Consider the following 19038-nt stretch of genomic DNA (forward strand, 5'->3'; position numbering starts at 1 on the left):
ACCTCCATTATCCCTTACACATTTAACTGCTGGTAGAACTCAAGTAAATTTCAAAAATATCAGTATCACACAATCACTAAAGTGACTGCAAAAACTCTATCTGCAGCTAAGTTGCAAAAATAGAACAGTGGAAATTACTGACCAAATATATCCAATTGAATGAGGATCTGTCAGTAACAGATTAACCAGATTAATGTGTACGTAACAGTCCCAGCATGGTACGTTGCTCCTGCTAGTTTCAAAGTTCACATATGAACTTCTTTTCACACTGCACAGGTGGTTTATAAATGAAATCTGAATGGAAGACAAATTTAAGGGAAAATAAGGTAAGTGACATAATATGAAATTAATTTAAGTATTTAAGAGTAGACTCATGGGAAAAAGAACATATCTTTGTGATTTAAAAAAGGAATGCACAAATGCACGTCTACCATGGCACATTATTAGGCTACAGAAAAAGTATACAATGCACATCTAGACTGATGAATAACTGAAGACAATAATTTTGTCAAGTGCCTTTTTAAAAGGAAATTGATCATTGAACAATCCACAAAAACCTCACTGTGAATTCAGCATGGAAATTATCATCTAGAGTATTCAATGTTGTCTGTAAGAAAATTAGTATGTTACTAGCTCTTGCATGTTTGGTGTTGTACTAAACTTATTTTAAAAGTTTGATTTAGGCATGGATTTAATATGAGGGAGAAAGCTTAAACTGCACAGCAAGAATCTAAATAAATTAATCCCAGGAAATCCTAGTCTAAATTTATCTATGGTCTCTCGATGAGTACTTAAACATGGTATCTTAACAAAAAAATAAATTCTTTATGAAGATCAGATGTCACAGAAAACTTAAAATCAACTACTTATTTTGCCTTTATGTTTTTTCCATCTGAAAAATGTCTGAATTTATTTAAATAGACAGTCTTCCTGTCAGATGATTAACATGCAACAAAACCCCACCAGATACTGGATTAGAGAAAAGTAAAAAAGAGAATGAGAGACCTTATTTATGAACATGCAGCTTTGGCTATTTCAGCTCTTCTCTTTCATCATTAAGACATACTTCTTATCTTGATCTGCATCAGAAAGCCCTTTCAGATTACTGTCTATTTCAACTTCAGCAGTAGCTGCTTGAAGACATATTCTAAGATGTTCTCTGCTGTGAAAAATTATTCCTTTAAAATCTACTTCTCCCTGATTATCCTTTTTCTCCTAAAACAAGTAAATATTTACATCCTGAAACATGGTTACTTAATAACAGCAGCACCTATTTGCCACCATTCTTTTCTTCCTCCCCTAGTTTTCCTCCTTTTCCTAACCTACTCCCCCAGCACAACAAGGCTGTTTTCCACAGTTGTTTCCTAACTCCTCCCTTCTCTGTTGCCTCTCCTTAGCTCTGGCTGCTTTGCTTGTTCCTCTTTACATGTAAGATTCTTTCCCAGCTCTTCAGTTTATGCCAGTGCAGAAGTGTGGTCAGTTGGGCTGCTCTTGTACCACAAAGATCTGTCCTTGGATCAGATCGAGGTATATGTCCTGTACTGAATGTCTGCCTACACCACACACTTCTCAAAACATTTCAGGCAGGGAAAAACACTCAAAAGACATTGAATTTTGAAATTTTCACTGTTTTGGCTTTTTTTTTTTAAGTTACCTGAAAACCTTATGTTATTTGTACTTCACTTAGGTTTGTGGATAAAAGCATAGACAATGGCAGACGCCAATGAGATGACCATCAACCTTGTTGTCCTTGGAAAAACTCAGACTGGCAAAAGTGCTGCTGGGAACAACCTGCTGGGGAGCTCAGACTTTGAGAGCCATTACTCCCCAAGGTCTGTGACTATGTGCTGTAGCCTCGGATGCAGCTGCCGCATTTTGGGGATTATACGCAGAAATGGCTGTGAACTAGCTCTCCGTGTCCGAGTACTTGACACTCCAAGCTACCCTCACAGTGGGCTGAGCAAAGAGCATGTGAGAGACACAGTGAGATCAGCCCTGGCTTACCACTTTGGGGAGGAAGGCCTGCACCTAGCTCTCTTGGTCCTGAGGGCTGACTTGCCTCTGTGTCCAGATGAAAGTGATGATGCAGTTCAGTTCATCCAGGTAACAAAAACCAGAATTCTCTGCCCTAATGGCAAATCTTTCATCTTTAGGTGACAAAAGTTGTGGAAGAGTTGACTGCAAAAGTGAAATGAAAAAGGGCAGATGAAAATCAGAACACTTCCCAGTCCAGCAGTTGAAACCATTCCCAACTCCTATACCATAGCTACATTTACTGCACTAAAACTTGAGAAGAGATAGGCAAAAACTGCTCTCTTTTGTAAGTGGGCTCAGCAGAAAGGAATTTAGGAATCAACAAAGTAAGCTTTTCTCTCAGAACTAGAGTTCATGGTTTATCATGACAGATCTAGCTTGTTGAAGAGAAATGCTGTCTAAAGCAAGCCAAAGTCAGTTACCTTACTCTCCTGTGCTCTCTAAAACACCAAGGCAGAGACCAGTGGGTCCAAAATTGTGCAGAAAATCTGACCTGGGACAAGGATGATCAGCTCAGTCCTGCACTGGTACTACTACTGCATCTATTCAAGAGAAAATAACTAGAGAGATACCATAAATTTACTCTGGCTGAGGAAAATTTCTAGCATAACTGACTTTGAGCAAGTATTTTGAGGCTTCTGAGAGAGCTTTAGTTTTTTGCAAGCAGGTAAGATATGTAGGGAGAGACAATGAAAAGGAAAGGCTTTCTGTTCACTTGGGGATTTCTCATTACCATGCAGACATATCTTTGAAGAGGAAAAAGAAGAGGCCAGCAAACAGATATTGTCTAGTTTGCCTGTCTGATCAGATGAACCAAATTTGTATGACTTACTAAGAAACAAAGGGTTTCAGTTATTGCCAAAGTTACACTTTGCATGTGTTACACTAAGGAACTTCCTAAAAATCCATGACTGGAAAGGACTTCTCAGTCCATCTAATCTTTTCACCTGCTGTAACTGATATTATCTAAATATACAATACATACGTAGATAAAAATACACCAGTAATTAAATATATAGAGATGGAAATATAGCTTTTAAAATGTGTTTGATTTCCTCTCTCTAATGGTAGGCTACTCCTCACTTCTTCAGTAGTTTGAGGGTTGGTTCTAATTTCAACACACTCTTATTGTCAGTTTATGTGTATTTGAGTGTTACCCTTTTTCCTTATACAGTTCTCCATCTCCTGATACTACATAATACTTCTGACTCAAAGTATTTTTACTCTAAGCCAATGAAAAATTATCATGCTTCTAGTCTGAGACTGTTTTGGATTAAGTCCATGTGGGCATTAAAAGGACAAGAGAATAAATCATGTATCTTTTCCCTTTTAAATGGACCTCTAAAACACCTACTGTAAAGGAAATAAAGCAGAGTCACAGAATGGTTTGTTGGAGGGGACTTTAAAGATCATTTTGTTCCAACCCCCTGCTATGGACAAGGACACCTTCCACTCGATCAGGCTGCTCAGAGCCCCACCCCATCTGGCCTTGAATACATTGAGGGATGAGGCACCCACAGATTCTCTGGGACACCTGTTCCAGTGTCTTGCCACCCTCACAGTAAAGAATTTCTTCCTAATACCTAATCTAAACCCATCTTCTTTCAATTTGAATCCATTCCCCCTTATCTTCTCCCTACAAGCCCTCGTAAAACATCCCTCTCCATCTATCCTGTAGACCCTCCTTAGGAACTGGGAGGCTGCTGTAAGGTCTCTCCAGAGCTTTCTCTGCTCCAGGCTGAACCACCTTCGCAGTCTGTCTTCCTAGGAGAGCTGCTCCAGCCCTCTGAGATTTTTGTGGCCTCCTCTGGACTCACCCCAACAGGTCCTCATCCTTCTTATGCTGAAGGCCCCAAAGCTGGATGCAGTACCCCAGGTGGGCTCTCATGAGAATGGAGTAGAGGGGCAGAACCACCTCCCTTGACTTGCTGCTCAAGCTTCTTTTAATGCAACCCAGGTTATGGTTGGCTTTCTGGGCTGCAAGCACACACTGCTGGGCCATGTCAAGCTTATCATCCACCAACACACCGAAGTCCTTCTCCTCAGGCCTGCTCCCAGTCTGCTCTCTGCCCAGCTTGTATTTGTGCTTGGGATTGCCCTGACCCACGTGCAGGACCTTCCACTTGGCCTTGTTTAACTTTGTGAGGTTTCCCAGTTGGTGAGAACAAGGTCTAGCATAACACCTCACCTCATTACCTCCTCTATCACTTGGAGAAGGACTTTATCATCAATGCATTCCAGGAACTGGCTTGACTGCTTATGCCCTACTGTGTTGTCCCTCCAACAGATATTGCAGTGGTTGAAGTCCCCTGTGAGGACCAGGGCTTGTGCATGTGAGGCTGCTCCTATCTGTCTCCAGAAGGCCTCATGTGCTCAGTCTTCCTGGTCAGGCAGCCTGTAGCAGACATCCACTACTATGTCACCTAATGCTGCACTGTTAAATCCTGACCCATAAGCTCTTGACTGGCTCCTCAACCATCCTCAGGCAAAGCTCCGTGCACTCCAGCTGGTCACTGACCCCCCCTTCATCTCCTCCCACCTTCTATTCCAACATTCCAGTCCTAGGAGCCATGTCACTGCACTTCCATGACACCAAAGAGATGATAGCGCTGCAGGTGAGCACACTAACAACACTTCTGTTTCATGGCCAAAACTGACTCTCAGCTTAGTTAGCTCTTTTAGTTATTTTCCCCTTGAAAGACCAGATGCCGTGATTTCAAGGGGAAACCACTACAAATAAATAGGGCAGGACAGGTGCCAGGAAAATGAACAGTAATAGTTTTATTCCAGTATGCCATTCCAGGGAAATGTAAGCTTGAAAACTACTAGCTTTAGCAATCAGGAGCTTTTACCATGATTCTCTGCAAATCAGGGATGGCACACAAATGAAGATGGCATAGCAGTAAAGACTACTAGAATTTAAACCTGCCTGGAGTTTGGTTTTTCCTAGTAACAGCCTAATGAATTGAGAGTGGCAGATATAATGTTCATTCTGAAATTAATAACTGAGTCCTCAGCAAATCAAGGCACTAACCTGTCTTTCTAAAACTGATAACCCAAGACTGTCCTAGGCAGCTTACGGCAAAATTTTGTTAAATTCTTTTCAACCCTAGTGTCTAAACCAGATTAATCACTATTAATACATCAGGTTTTTCTAACTCCCTGCTTATATTGGAAGTAGAAAGATATCTCTTCAAGCAGGTTTATAATATCTTGGTATTTAGGTTACAGAGTTTAGATAATTGCAGTGCAATTATTATTGCAGTGCATTATTAACACACACAAGAGTTAGAATGATTGGACTGAAGTTGCAATTCATTTACATATGTAAATTAAAGCCCAATCTCTTATTCATATTAAAATTTTCTGTACTTGCTGAGAGAAAAGCAACTTGTTCTCTGCATTCTCCTCCATCAGATAAACCACAGCAGTTAAACTCTCTGGCCTGTTATTTTGGTTGATGCATTTGATTTGTGTTTTCCCTGAATTGTTGAGAATAGTTCAGTTCTATGGGCCACAGCTGGAACTGCAGTTTGTGTTACAAAGAAATTAATCATTTATTTTTTCAACAAAAGGTGATTTAAAAAAAAAATTCTTCAAAGAGCTGCAAAAAGTGTAAAAATATGGGTATGTGAGAGCTACTGATTTAAAACTGTGTGACATAGCTAAACAACCACTTGTCCTTATTTACATGAATATTTTTGAAGTGGAGAAATTCTATTAACATCCATAGTCAGAGAACAAAGAACTGCTAGTACTGCACAACCACATTTTCCACTGAAAGTGGATATCAATGCCTTGGAAAGGTTAGAAAATCACAGAAATTTCAGCAACTTAGGTAGCATGAACTGGATTATTGCCAGGAAAAGAAAAAATTATTAATTGGCCTGTTAATGTACTAAGTATATGAAATGGGAGTGGGGAAAAGGAACAAGAAGAGAGAACTATTTAAGATTTGGTTTTCATTACAGGAACTTCTGGGTCCCAATTGGAAGGATTTCACTGCAGTTCTACTTACTCATGCTGACAAGGCAGAAGAGGCTGGATGCAGTGAGGAAGAATACCTGCACAGTGCCTCAAGTACCCTATTGTCACTACTGAACTCACTACAGCACAAATATATTTTCCTTGATAACCAGAGGAGCATGATTAAAGAGGAAAGAACTATTGTCTTAAGAAAGCTCTTGAACTTTATAAGACAAAATAATTATCAAGCTCTTCTACTTAAAAACAATAAGAAACAAAATTAGCTTTCAGGTACTCCTTTGCCTATTTTGTACAGTCAGTAACATTTAATAGAAATAGACAAGTAGAAGCCATCAACTGGAAAATTCCACATCAAATATGTTCGAACACACAGTTTGAAATACCTCTTTAGATTGCCAAACTACTTGCTTTTCATAGAGCACCTCACACTACTGCAGCCAGAATCCTAGCTGTAACCACAAAATGAGAACAAGCTAGTGCTCTAAAATCATGCTCTTAGTAGGTATGTAATCACAAATGAGATTTTGGACTGCACCAGGCTGCATATGACAGTTCACACACAATACAGATCTGCAAGAAACAAAAGTAAAAAATGCACAAGTTCAGACTGTAAGGGAGCATCTCTACTCTATTCTTTAAGCTTTCAGGAGTTCCTTCGAATTCCAGAATTTCCTCTGAACTTCCAGGTCTGTAAAGAGCTCTCTGGTATTAAAAGCTACGATTCATCTACTGTAAAAGTATTTCCTTACCTTGATTCAAGATTAGTTATAACTGAGTTTCTGAACTTCAAGGATTTGGGTTAATAGGACATTATTGGATATGTAGTTTACAAGGCAGATAAAATAGCTTCCATGTGCTTTATGTTATTCAGCACATTTAAGAGAACTAATTACTACTGCTTATTCCCAGATGCACAAAAATCTAACACAGTTTACAGGCACACACAAAACTCATTTGAAATCTGTTCATCTCTTCTTTTTGCAACTGTTCCTTTTAATTTTATATCACTGTTATTTTGTTTTCTCTCTGTTTACTGGACAACCTTCAAAGCCTGAAAATTTGGAGAGGCTGAGTGTTTTTATTTCAGTAGTTAACATGGTTCTTACTGTTTCAATGGACAGTAAATATTTAATTCAATATTATACCTCTAAATAGCTGCTTAAAAGGTTTATTATAAATTGAGCCAAAACATTCATTTTCATATTACTAGAAAGATTTAAAAGTAGCAATTTGAGGCTATTACTCTAGCAGCACGACTCTTTGCACATTATTATTGAATAATTCTAAGGAAGCTATTTCTGTTAAAATCAAAGTACCTTTTGTATAAAGTATCATTGTAGAAAACTACATTAAAACAACAAAAAATAAGCAATTCTTTTTCTACCTGTTTGGACAGTAGAAACAGATTTTGGTTTCCAGTATTTGACTAGCTCCAGCAGTCTATTTGTTATTCATTATTTCTTAGTCCTATCCATCATTTGGACAGAAATACCTGGGTGGACTAGATTAATAACTATTTTAGCAAAGTGACAGCTTTGATCTTAATGAAATTTTAACAGCTTAGCTGTGGTACATAAAAGTATGTCCACTTGTACATCTGAGGGCATAAAGTACCATAGTTCAATCTTCCTGTTACAGCTGTTACACGTGTACAGACTACAGAGATAACAGAGGCAAGAACAAAGTTGCAGAGGCTTATAATATATCTGAAAACTGCTTGGAACAAGAGGAGAAAAATGATTACAAGGGGACTAGAAGAACAAAGGCAGTTGTGGCCTTCACTATCCAGCTGCTAGTCCTGCAATTAGCACACAAGGAATGTGGCAGAAATTCTTCCTTATTGAGATGCATGTGCTCCATAGATCCCCTAAACCTTTAAGCTGTTCATAAAATACATTTGCCTATGTGTAGTCTCACCACAAACAAGCCTTGGCAATTAAGTTCTGAGCACTGAGTAGTTGATAATTGTTGACAACACATAACCTCAAGGACAGTAAGCATGGTGAATGAGTGAATTGTGAAAATGTTGGAGGCATAACACATCCTATACCTCTGGAAGAGGAGTCGAACAAAAAAACTCTTAGCCATGCATTTCACATTTTTTATTGTGCTTGCATCACTTTCCATTTCAACATCTGAAAAAGTTTCTAACCATTTCTTTATTTAATTCCACTGTTTGCCATGGTCTCTGCCCTGCAGACTCCTTTCCCTTTCACTTCAAATGGAACTCCTTTGTATGTAGCAACACACTGGTCATTGGTGTGAAGATCAGGTTGGATTTGCTCCCAAATCTTCTTCTTGGGATTAAGTTCCTTCTCAGGATCTCCTGTTTCAAAACAAAGAATAACCTAATAGCACACAACTTGGAGCAAGAGCTCTATGTATGTATACAAAATAACCTAATAGCACACAAATTGGAGCAAGAGCTCTATGTATGTATACACATCTCTGACAGACCACATAGCATCACTGCCCACACTTTTAGGGGGAAAACAAACCCCTTCACCTTTGATTTTCAAAATGAAAACTTTTATTGGAATTAGGAATTGTCTAGAAAAAGCCTCCAGAACCTCTCTCAAAATGGTGATCTTTCAGGGGAAAAAAGGTTGCAACAGATCACACACACTGTCAAAAGGAAGAAATTAAACCACTGCTAGTTGATACTTTACATTTATTACAGACCAAAACGATTCCTAAGAATTAACTAGATGTGGACCACAGAAATACACTACTCAGCAAGACATGGGTTTGTAGGTGTCTTAAACTTAGAAATTAATGATTCTTTTATAAGCGATTAAGTGAATTTAGCAGATGCTCTTACAGTTGAGAAATACTGAACTTAGACAAGAATAATCCAGAGGTAGAATACTGATTTATAATTTTAGCCCTAAGTTTCAACACTGTTTTGCTCCTTTTTGTACTATTTGATGACAAGCTCTGGTGCCTAAAATAACAATAAAAGTTAGCTAGTATTTCAGCAATTATGGCCTCAATTTCCTGTTTCCAGGCACACACCATGATAAGCAACCTATGCCCTAGAAGTATTGACAGTCTAACTGTATTAGCAAATCTGATTATACAAGGACCACAAAATGCAGGTTTGTCCTACTAATGTTTTGAAACACAGTCAACAAACTAGACAGGAAAAAAATATTAAATACTCAGCTATGCTATTTTTAAATAAGCACAAAATACAAAGTATAGAAACAAAACAACTAAGCTAAATAAGCTTTCTTGAACAAACTGCTCCCTGTTGACATAATCTAGATAAAGCAAGGCAGTCAACTTGCTGTAACAATTATTTTCTGTTCAAAGGTCAAGTACATTTAATCTCTTAATTCTGATACAATGCAGATTATATTAAAGAAAAAGATTTAATTAAAAAACACATTTAGTCTCTTAATTCTGATACAATGCAGATGCTATTAAAGAAAAAGATTTAATTAAAAAAGTCATTTAATCACTATGATGGCTACTTTTGACCTCTTGTATGTCACACAAAAGACAAAAAAGTATTATTTAATACTCAAAGTATTATTTAAATATAATTAGAGCACATTTAAATACTGAAATGGATCCCATGCTATTTCATTGTTGTTACACTCTCTCTCTATATATTTTATTTTTTACTTGCTTGGAGTGCCATATTGGCACCATTCTGCCCAAACTATCAAAATCTTAAGGTCCAGGACAAGCAAGATTCAAAACCCAAATCCTAGTAATCATATCCTCCCTGAGATCCTCTCAGAGGAGGCTCTCCAAGTGTGCAGAACATCAAGTATTCTTATATTGCACTACTCAGTGTTGCCAAAGGTTCAAGAAGGAAAACTGTAAAGCTTCATGGTTTTTAACATACATGTTTCTAGTAGGTGGTTGAAATTCATTACTATTTGGTGTATTCCTGACTGACTGACCAACAAGTGGTTAAATGTTATTCTCCTTTAAATGTTTTCAGTCTACTCATATTTTCAACACTTGCAAATCTAAGTTATTTCTGCCTGCAGATGAGTCTAACTTGTGTAGTTTCTACATCTGTAAGATACAGAAGAAGAATGCTTCTCTTCTGTAAGAGAAGCAGATCAGGCCAGATTTCTCTGTGAAATAAAGCTAGTCTTACTAGAGCAGGATTCAATAATGCAGTCAAGTAATTTCAGAACCAGGATGCACTTGCAAAGAAAAATCAGTAATACCACTATAATTATCTCTATAGAATATTTATAATTCATATTAAAACTGAAGCTAATTAAATACAAAACATATTTGAATCATTAAATAGTAAAGCAAATAAATAATAATTATTTAATTACAGCCAATTTTGCATTTTCACTAAAATAAAAATCCTGCTCAATGCTCAAGTTCATGAGCAAAGGCAAACTTGGATTTAGACCAAAGTGAATGGATACAAACTAATCAAATCATTAAACAGAATGTTAAGCAATCCATTGTGCATTTTCTTTCCCCTCCTCAAATATAAAAACCATGTGATTATTTTCAGTATGAACAACCCCTGACTTTTTTTATAGAAAACTTTCTTAATAAGTTTCTCTGGAATCCTGCATCAAGCCCCCTTGGGATCTGTGGTGAGGTCATATTAGATTAGCATAGGCACCAATTCTAAATACTACCAGAGCTTTAGGCTGTACATTTTCCTATGCCTTCCCCTCACTGCATTCCTTCTTCACAGAAAACATTCTTTAGAAGGGTTTCTATAAATACAATAAATTGAAACTTTTAATGGTTTAATCAGCTTCCAACTCTTTACAGAGAGCCAAATAAGAGGTCCCGAATTTTGTTCAACATGCCATTCAGTCTAGCAGTTTTAATATTACAAAATAAATTCTCATAATAAACAAAAAAACCCCTCCACTTTTTAATAGCTCAACAACTATTCAAGGAATATGTCTCAGCTCATGAAGGGGCAAAAGGACGTGGTGACATGTGCCTTTACAAAAAGTTAATGCTGCTTACCCCACTGTGGATTATAACTGTGCAACTTAAGGAAAGCAGCCATACACCCAAGCTTTGATTAAAGAAACTTGTTAAATTCAGGTTAACCACTGCACCCCAGTTTGAGTAGTCTTTATTTTAAGAGATAGTAATTCACTGAATTGCCAGGGATTCTTAGAGCTGAACTATTATTAATTATTTAACTTAAATAACAGATTTTTGGTTCATGTGGCATTTCTGCCCTGATGAGTTTTGTCAAAGCATCAATTATACTCCTGTAAGAAAGATTTCACAGTTTTCTGTGAAAATCCCAAGCATTATTGCTGTCTTACAGCAACTACTGTGTAGGAGGACATAGTATTTACGGACATACGATAGAATAATTTTTCTATGGTTTACAAACCAGACCTTTTCCACTGGAGGTAGGTAAAAAATTAGATAAAGTTCTTAACATAAAAGAAGCCAAATGGATCTTCAAGATTCATGCACTGGAGTATAAAACAGTGTTAAAAGTTCCACTGAGAGTAAAGATATCAAATAAACAGAAGAGAAAAGAACACTTCTCCAGGCAACAGCATTCCTTATCAAATCACTCCTCTCTGACACTTAAGATGGTTCTAGAAAAACTCTCCAGTTTATGCAGAAAGAAGTTCAGTTGGTTTGAATCAAGAGATCATTTGTTTACTTTGATTAAAATAACCACAGAAAATTAGCCTGTATTATATGAATATTTTGTATGATGGAGAGAGAAGGCTTAAAAATAACTCAATTCAAAGCTGCTTGATAGACATCTGTGTACATTTTAGAGTTGCTTTATTGTTGCTGCTGCAGCTTCTGTTACTTCATAGGCTTTCATACTTCCAACTAAAATAAGACCCAGCTGTCCTTTCTATTTTAATTTCAAGGACTGAAACTCAGTCTTTATGCTTTAAAATTTTTTCAGGAAAAAAACAAAAAAAAGAATGGATCAGAATTTAAATAGTTACAATTAAGAAGTGAAATTAAATGACATCCGTCACCACAAGGAGTCTATCCTCCTGGTAACTGTATCAGTGAAGTGCCCAGACAGACCATGAGCACAGTGCAGCTAAGAAGCATGAGATTTTGACACAAAAATGTGAGAAGATGATACAGATATACAACTCCATTAAAAATTGAGAATTAGTTTTCCAGTCTCCCAGTGAGATACTGCACCTCAGGATTAAAAAAAACCCAACAAAACCAAATAATCAAATTCCACAAAACCCTCCAAGAAACAAAACCTCAGGAAAAAAAAAAGAAAAGAAAAAGGAATTGGGCAGGGGAGAGAGAGGGAAAAACCAAACACACCAAGAGTTGTTAATCACCTGGACAAGAAGGTAAGTGGCAACAACCTTAGCCTCTAGATAAAAGAAATTAAAAACCCTAAAGCAAATCCAAACCCTCCCAATTAATAGTGCCAATATCTTAGTTTAGAGAGGCACATGCAAAAGACAAGTACATGACAAATAAACCTACAGAAGCTGATGCCAGAGTTATTTTCTAAGTCTCCATCCATCAGTGCTTTTTTTCTTGCATTTTACAACTCACTTTAAGGCAATAATTATAATTTCTCAAAATTGAGAAATTTCTCAAAATCAAGCCCTGGGCTGCAGCTTTTTCAGGAGTATGCTATGGGAGATGGTGTCAAAGGCTTTGCTGAAGTCCAGGTAGATACACCCACAGCCTTCCCCTCATCCCCCAGGCAGGTCACCTGATCATCAAAGGAGATCAGGTTGGTCAGACAGGACCTGCCCCTCCTAAACCCATGCTGCTGGGGCTGATCCCTTGTCCATCCTGTAGGTGCTGTGTGATTGCACATGTTTGGAGTAAGGCTGTATCTTAGACAAAAGCAAACAAGAGACCCTCCAGCCCAGGTTAACTTGTCTATTATTTTGCAGGGCTTATGCACAAGAAGTGTTTATGGCTTGATGCTGTCTTGCACATCCATTTCCACAGCAACAGAAAGCAGGATGAGTATATCCTTACATGTAATGGAGGTCACATATCCAACATTTCATCTACCTTTACTCACAATATGTAATAAGTACTAGAAGTTATGAGTGAGTATTCCTACAATTTAGTCAATGCAATTACTGAAGCCCTCAAGATTTCAGTATAGCTTACCAATTCTGCATCTCAACAAGCAAGCTTGGTCTACTTTTAATCCAGGAAAGTAAAACTGAAATAAAAATTCTGCAAGACTGATTTCCTTCTTAAACACAGTATTCTCTTAAAATATTTTCAGTTGAAGCATTAAATCACAGCAAGCTGAGCTATGCTCCTATTTCATAAACACCCAGATAGTGCTTTTCTTCCTTTAACAGATTCCAACCAAATATATCTTTTTTTTAGAACATCAGTTTCACTCATGAGAAGCATAAAAATATCTGTATACATACATATATATATATTTATGAAAGGTATTTCAAGCCAATATGTTTAAGCATAGAGCTTGCCAAGAGGCTCATAAATAAAAACACTGCTGTACAGCTAGAAATTGTCAGAGGTGCAATAGCTTAAAGAGATTAATATGGTTCTACGTAGAAAATAAAAAGCTACACCATTTTCTCACATGTGAAAGCCAACTTTTGAGCAACAAATTCATCTCAAAGATGAATACCTTGCTGACAAATGCACACACATACAACTCCACCCAAACTGGGAAATATGAGAACTAGATCACTTTTTTCTGTAAGTTAAAGTGAGGCAGTGATCATGACCAAAAGAGCACTATTCATCAAGAACTTGGTGATCCAAGTAACAGTAGACCTGAGGAGGTCCAGGCTTGGGGTGTGCTGCACAAATTTCTGGGGTACAAGATAAATCAAAGCAGCTGATTGTAACAGAGGAGCCTGCAGGCAGCTCCCACATGGTACCAGCAACTGAGCCACCTGTGTGTCCTCACCTTTATGGAACAGTGCAGCATCAAGTTCTCATGCAAACTTCCTTTCTGTTCAAGAGTTGCAATGAATAATAAGACACAATAACTTGAATGGCCAAAAAGGTGGAAACTCTCCTTATGAACAGGGAGTGCACAGCCTGCTGATTGTGCATTCCCATCATGTGTGCAATTTAAGATTGTTTATACAAGTCTCTCCTTTCATATCCAGCTCTAATAAACAGTACTTTAAATGTCACTTTACAACAGTCTGAGTGGCTTTCTTACTGGGATCATGATGGACCAGTAACTTCTGCTGAAAACACTTATAAGCATTATAATATACGAAGTATTAGCAACAGGATAAGCTGACCTGACCATATCCCTTTCAGACAGTGAGAATAACAAACTTGCATTTGGGTAAGAGGGAAACATTCATCAACATGCTACATCTACCATGCTGGTTTGAGTTCCCAATATGCAGAGTCAGAAACTATAACTTCCTAGGTAAAAAGCAGGTGGAAGAAATGGGAAAATGGATGAAAATCATCTTTTGACAAAGGTTAAATTTGATTAAATTCTAATTTAGATTCTGAAAAATACAGATTTGTTGATTTAATTAGGTGGGAAGGAATTCAATGTCTGTCTTTGGAGACCTAAAAAGACGTTTCCTCCTAGACAAACAAACCCTGGTTTCCACCCCTCTTATCCTCTCTGTCCCTTCTTCCTCAAAAAAAAAAAAAAAAAAAAGAAAAAAACCCTAAAGTTCTGACACTTTCATTACAGAGAGAAGCTGACATCAGGAACTTATTACTTCATCACTTACCCTGAAACACTGGGAAAGATGCTTTATATTTGCTTGTTGTAACTTGCAAAGCACCAACTTTAAAATGCTGTTTTTAACACAGACATACCTGTTTCCACCACTTCACCGAGTATCTACTTACCAGGAAAACCTTCAAAAGTGATTCTGTCCCCAGGTACTGCTCCAGGTGGGGGAGCCAGAATTTCAACTTTTTCTGGGGAGCTGGCACACATCACCATTGCCTGAGATACTACTCCTCTCATCTTTGCAGGCTTCAAGTTACAGAGTAGTATTGCCATCCGATTCTGCATCTTGGGGGAGGAAAGCAGAAGGATGTGAGTACTCAAAATGCCACATGCTTTTGGGGACTCCTATTATTTCACTATAACAAAAGAATTACAATGATGAGATTAAACATGACAAGAGAAGCACAAGAGAAGCATGTAGCAATGGGTTCTCCATTTTAATGCCTGGACACGAGTAACAAATAGCATTCAAATCACTTAAGATCTAGACAGTGAATAATGGAGTAAATGCTGAAATATGGCATACTTATTATAGTAATATAAAATATGCAATTCAGAAATTCAAAAACCAGCTGAGTCATTTCACCTGCATTCCATCTTTACTCATTCTAGACCACCAGTTCAGTCCACTTTCAATACAGCAATATTAAACAAGCAACTTCTATTTAATAATAATAACAACAAAACCACTCTACAAATTAGGCTAGCTCATAGATAAAAACAACAAAGAGCCATCCTCAATCTATTACACACTTCTCTGGATCTTAAGTTTGCCAGCAAACACAAGTCACAGGTTTGGTTACAGGGATGTTTCTACTTGCTTCATATCTGAAAAGAAACAAGAGCATTTAATAAAGCCTTGAAGTGTAATGCTTCAAGGAAGGAGGAAAGCTGAGGTAAAAAGTGGTTTACTTTAAGAAAGGTATCTTATATTGCACAGAATGTATAAATAAGTTTACAGTCATGATGCAGTCATTGTTCTTTATAATTTACAGATATGTCTTTTCCATCTAGACTAGACAAGACAAAGAAAATTAGAAGATCAAGAATATGTAGAAAGAATATTATTATCATTCTGTCTAGGAAAAAGAAACAAATTCTAGTTCGACTTGCTCATTCCTGGGTGGACAACACAAGCAATGGTCTAGAAAGAAAAAAGGTCAAGCCACTGAAGTGGAAAGAAAAGTTTCTGCTATAATAATGAGACTATGTAGTTCATAACAGATAGAATTGTAATGTATCCTCTCACAATGAATGGCTGTAGAATAGTGTTTCTGGAGGCTGGTGGTGGCCTTTTCTCTTTTTGCTAAGTTTAAGATACATGCCCTTCATTCTTGTCCTTCACTTATGGTCACTGACATGAGGATCTCTTATGATACAGGTGATTTCAAGGTTTCAAAAGGCAACACTTGAGAACTCTCTGAACTTCAAGAATGATTGCCTGAGACAGGTATTGATGCTAGGATCACACAGAGATGCACTTCAAAAAGCCAAATGCAGTGGCAGAAAAGCTGTCAATTCCTCCTAACATTTCAAAATGTTCTCCCATTGTTCCCAGCTGCTGCTGAGAAAGCTCAGCACTGGCATGGTCCACCTCATGTCAATATCCTTCCATATCCCTGTTGCTGATGACACATCTGTACACAATACTTGAGGGTGCAACTTTGGACTTGGCTACACCACCACGTGCACAGAAGCACAATAGACCACACAAAGTGGCCATGCAAGAAGTTTTCACACCCACAAGCAACTTGCACTGCATACTGACATGTTAGTGAAGATACATACTGTGCTTCCTGATCAAAAGTAAACTCAGATGATACAACAGCCTCAAACTCTGCTAAATCACCACATCAAACACTGAACTCATGTACAGCTGAATTTTTTTGTGAATTATGGCTATAGTGCTTGATCTGATGTATACATTTTTAATGAAATATATGGCAGTAGATGCCAGGCCTTCCCATTTTTGAGCACTTAAAACAAAAAATTCAAACAAAAAACCAAACACGAAGAAGATGGAAGCTTGCCCTAAGAACTTACTCTCTTAATAGAGACTTGCCAAAACTAAAACCAGACACAGAAATTGTTCTCAAAGAACGTGCAAGGACGATCCCTAATTCTCTGTTAATGAGTACTTCAGATTATTTTTCCAGACAGTAAGCAGGTTAAAGAGAAAAGACTTCTACCATTACTTCATTCTACATACTTCATGCTTGCAAGTACAGGAAGGATGTTTTTTTCTACATGCTTTCTTGAAAGCAGACTGCTAAAAACAAACAATTTGAAATTTTGGCCACTGCAAATCCAGTAACTGGACGCTATCAGGTGATCAGTGCAGAATAGTTATTATATTCAGGGGTTTTTTTCTGGTTCACTAACTTTCTGTAGCATAAAAACAGCAATCACAATTTTAATTGCTTCCTACATTTACAGTCTTACCATGGGGACAGACTGTGAAAAGACATTTGAGAAAGTGTAACTTTTCCACACTGAGATCAATTCCTTCATGATCCATTTTGCAGTTCCTCTGCACAACACTGTTTTAAATACCAGGCTTGCATTTGAATTTAGAAGCAGCCTTCAATCAATTCCTCCCTTTATTTAACTCTCTAGAAGAGGTGTGGAAGGAAAATTTAATCTTAAAGTCTTAGGCTGTTCCAAAGGCATCCATAAACCATGCGTGTCAATCAGAAAAGTGTTATCACCTAAAAAAAAAAAGCATAGAGGCAGACTATTCTGGATGAGGAATGAGGAAAAATGCATTTTGTATTCCACTGTTGTTTAAGCTACTCACTGTCAGATAAATTAAATTTAAATGCTCTTTGCTTTACTTCATGCTGAACATTTCAAAGGGCTACAAAAGAGAATTGGACGACAAAGGTTTCAAAAGTTTGGATCATAGCAAAAAGTTATGATTTCTCTACTATATACTAGGAAACTTAAAGAGACAGTCACATCTGTTTGGTTTAAGAGTCCAGTGTACCAATGAGAGAGGAATTAGAATAAGATCCAAGGAAAGAAACACTGGAACCAGAAAGGAACTGGTGTGGAGTAAAGGTACTTCTCTGTTCTCTGGCAAGTGCTGTTAAACTTTACCTCCATTTGCATTTTATTTTTCTTTTCATGACTGTACAAAATCTTTTAGCAGAACGAAACCATATCTTATAAACAGCTGAAGGTCTTTAAATACCTTTTCCTTTCCTGCAGTATCAATAAATAATTTTGTCAATACCTTATCCAGAGGAACGTGCTTCACTAAACCACTGACAACAGTCCTTGGGCTTGCTTCTCCAACATCCACTTGTTCAACATACAGAGTGTCTGCATCCGGATGCTTTTCAGCAGTAATAATGCAGCCAACACGAAGATCCAGACGAGAAACATCTACAGGTTTTGCATCACTACTTCCAGCAGCTGGCTGCTGTTTCTTCTCCTTCTTTTCACCTATTAACAAAAGTTTTGTTCATGAAATAAACAAGAAAAATAAAAGCACAACTAGTGTACACAAACATTGCAATGGAAAAGTGAGCTACAGTCTCAGAAATAATCGTAAGTTCAGTGTCAAATGCAGAAGAAGAGTAAAGGTGTAGCACCTCTATTACTAGTTTCCCCATGGTGAAACATCATACACACTTCAACTTAAGATTGTTACCTCAAGCAAATTACCACCTTAGGACAGAGGTATTTTCCTGTTTGCAAAGTGAAGTCATCCTGAACTTTCAAGTTTAGTTAAGTTTCTAAGTGACATATACACTCTGCCAAAGGCCACATCAATAAGCTTGTCAAAGTGAAATCATCCTGAACTTTCAAGTTTAGCTAAGTTTCTAAGTGACATATACAGTCTGCCAAAGGCCACATCAATAAGCTTGACAGTCCTGTTTTAACAATCAGCAGTTACCATTAAGCATTGCCATGGTGTTTCACCAGCAAAGGGAAACTAGGCAACCACAATTCATCAGGTTATTGGTGCTTAACTGCATCATCCACAGTCAGGAGTTGTGAAGTCACTGCAACTGCACTGCTACAGCTGCAACGTATCCCTTCAAGATGACCTTAGTGAACCTTCTTCCCTTCCCAAATAAACTAGTGTGTGATAATGCTCATGGCTTATGAGGTTCTGCTGATGTGGAATCTTTGTCCCATGATCATCACCCATACATACTGCATAGTATAAAACAACACTGAAGCAACACTCCCCATACTCAGCTGTCTATTTAGATATTCCTTCCAAGATGAGCAAGTCACATCCAGTTTGTATATAAGACTGTCTTGTTTAGAAGACATTGAAGATTTGTTTAACAACTATCACAGGAAGATTAAGAAATGCCTAAGACGTT

General features: G+C 37.5%; 2 protein-coding genes across 2 annotated transcripts; one reads left to right on the forward strand and one right to left on the reverse strand.

Annotated features, from left to right (window-relative positions):
- The first annotated feature begins 1688 nt into the window (after positions 1 to 1688).
- GIMD1 (GIMAP family P-loop NTPase domain containing 1) lies at positions 1689 to 9197 on the forward strand. Its single transcript, XM_009075481.1, has 3 exons — positions 1689 to 2103; positions 6006 to 6310; positions 9187 to 9197. Exons 1-2 carry the CDS (start codon positions 1711 to 1713, stop codon positions 6282 to 6284), a joined length of 672 nt encoding a protein of 223 aa, XP_009073729.1. The 5' UTR covers positions 1689 to 1710; the 3' UTR covers positions 6285 to 6310; positions 9187 to 9197.
- Positions 8109 to 18145, reverse strand: AIMP1 (aminoacyl tRNA synthetase complex-interacting multifunctional protein 1; the record flags this gene model as incomplete). The annotated part of the gene is made up of 3 exons (XM_009075492.1): positions 8109 to 8347; positions 14815 to 14983; positions 17934 to 18145. Coding segments are annotated over 3 exons (548 nt in total), but the record flags the coding sequence as incomplete, so codon positions are not given.
- Between the last annotated feature and the right edge of the window lie 893 nt (positions 18146 to 19038).

This window comes from Acanthisitta chloris, unplaced genomic scaffold (genome assembly GCF_000695815.1).
Source record: "Acanthisitta chloris isolate BGI_N310 unplaced genomic scaffold, ASM69581v1 scaffold3200, whole genome shotgun sequence".
Lineage (NCBI taxonomy): Eukaryota > Metazoa > Chordata > Aves > Passeriformes > Acanthisittidae > Acanthisitta > Acanthisitta chloris.

What these genes read in the sequence shown, in the direction of transcription:
- GIMD1 (XM_009075481.1), top strand. Translation starts at nt 1,711, where the DNA reads ATGGCAGACGCCAATGAGATGACCATCAACCTTGTTGTCCTTGGAAAA. An exon ending in ATGCAGTTCAGTTCATCCAG is followed by an intron (nt 2,104 to 6,005) that starts GTAACAAAAACC and finishes TTTTCATTACAG; the next exon opens with GAACTTCTGGGTCCCAATTG.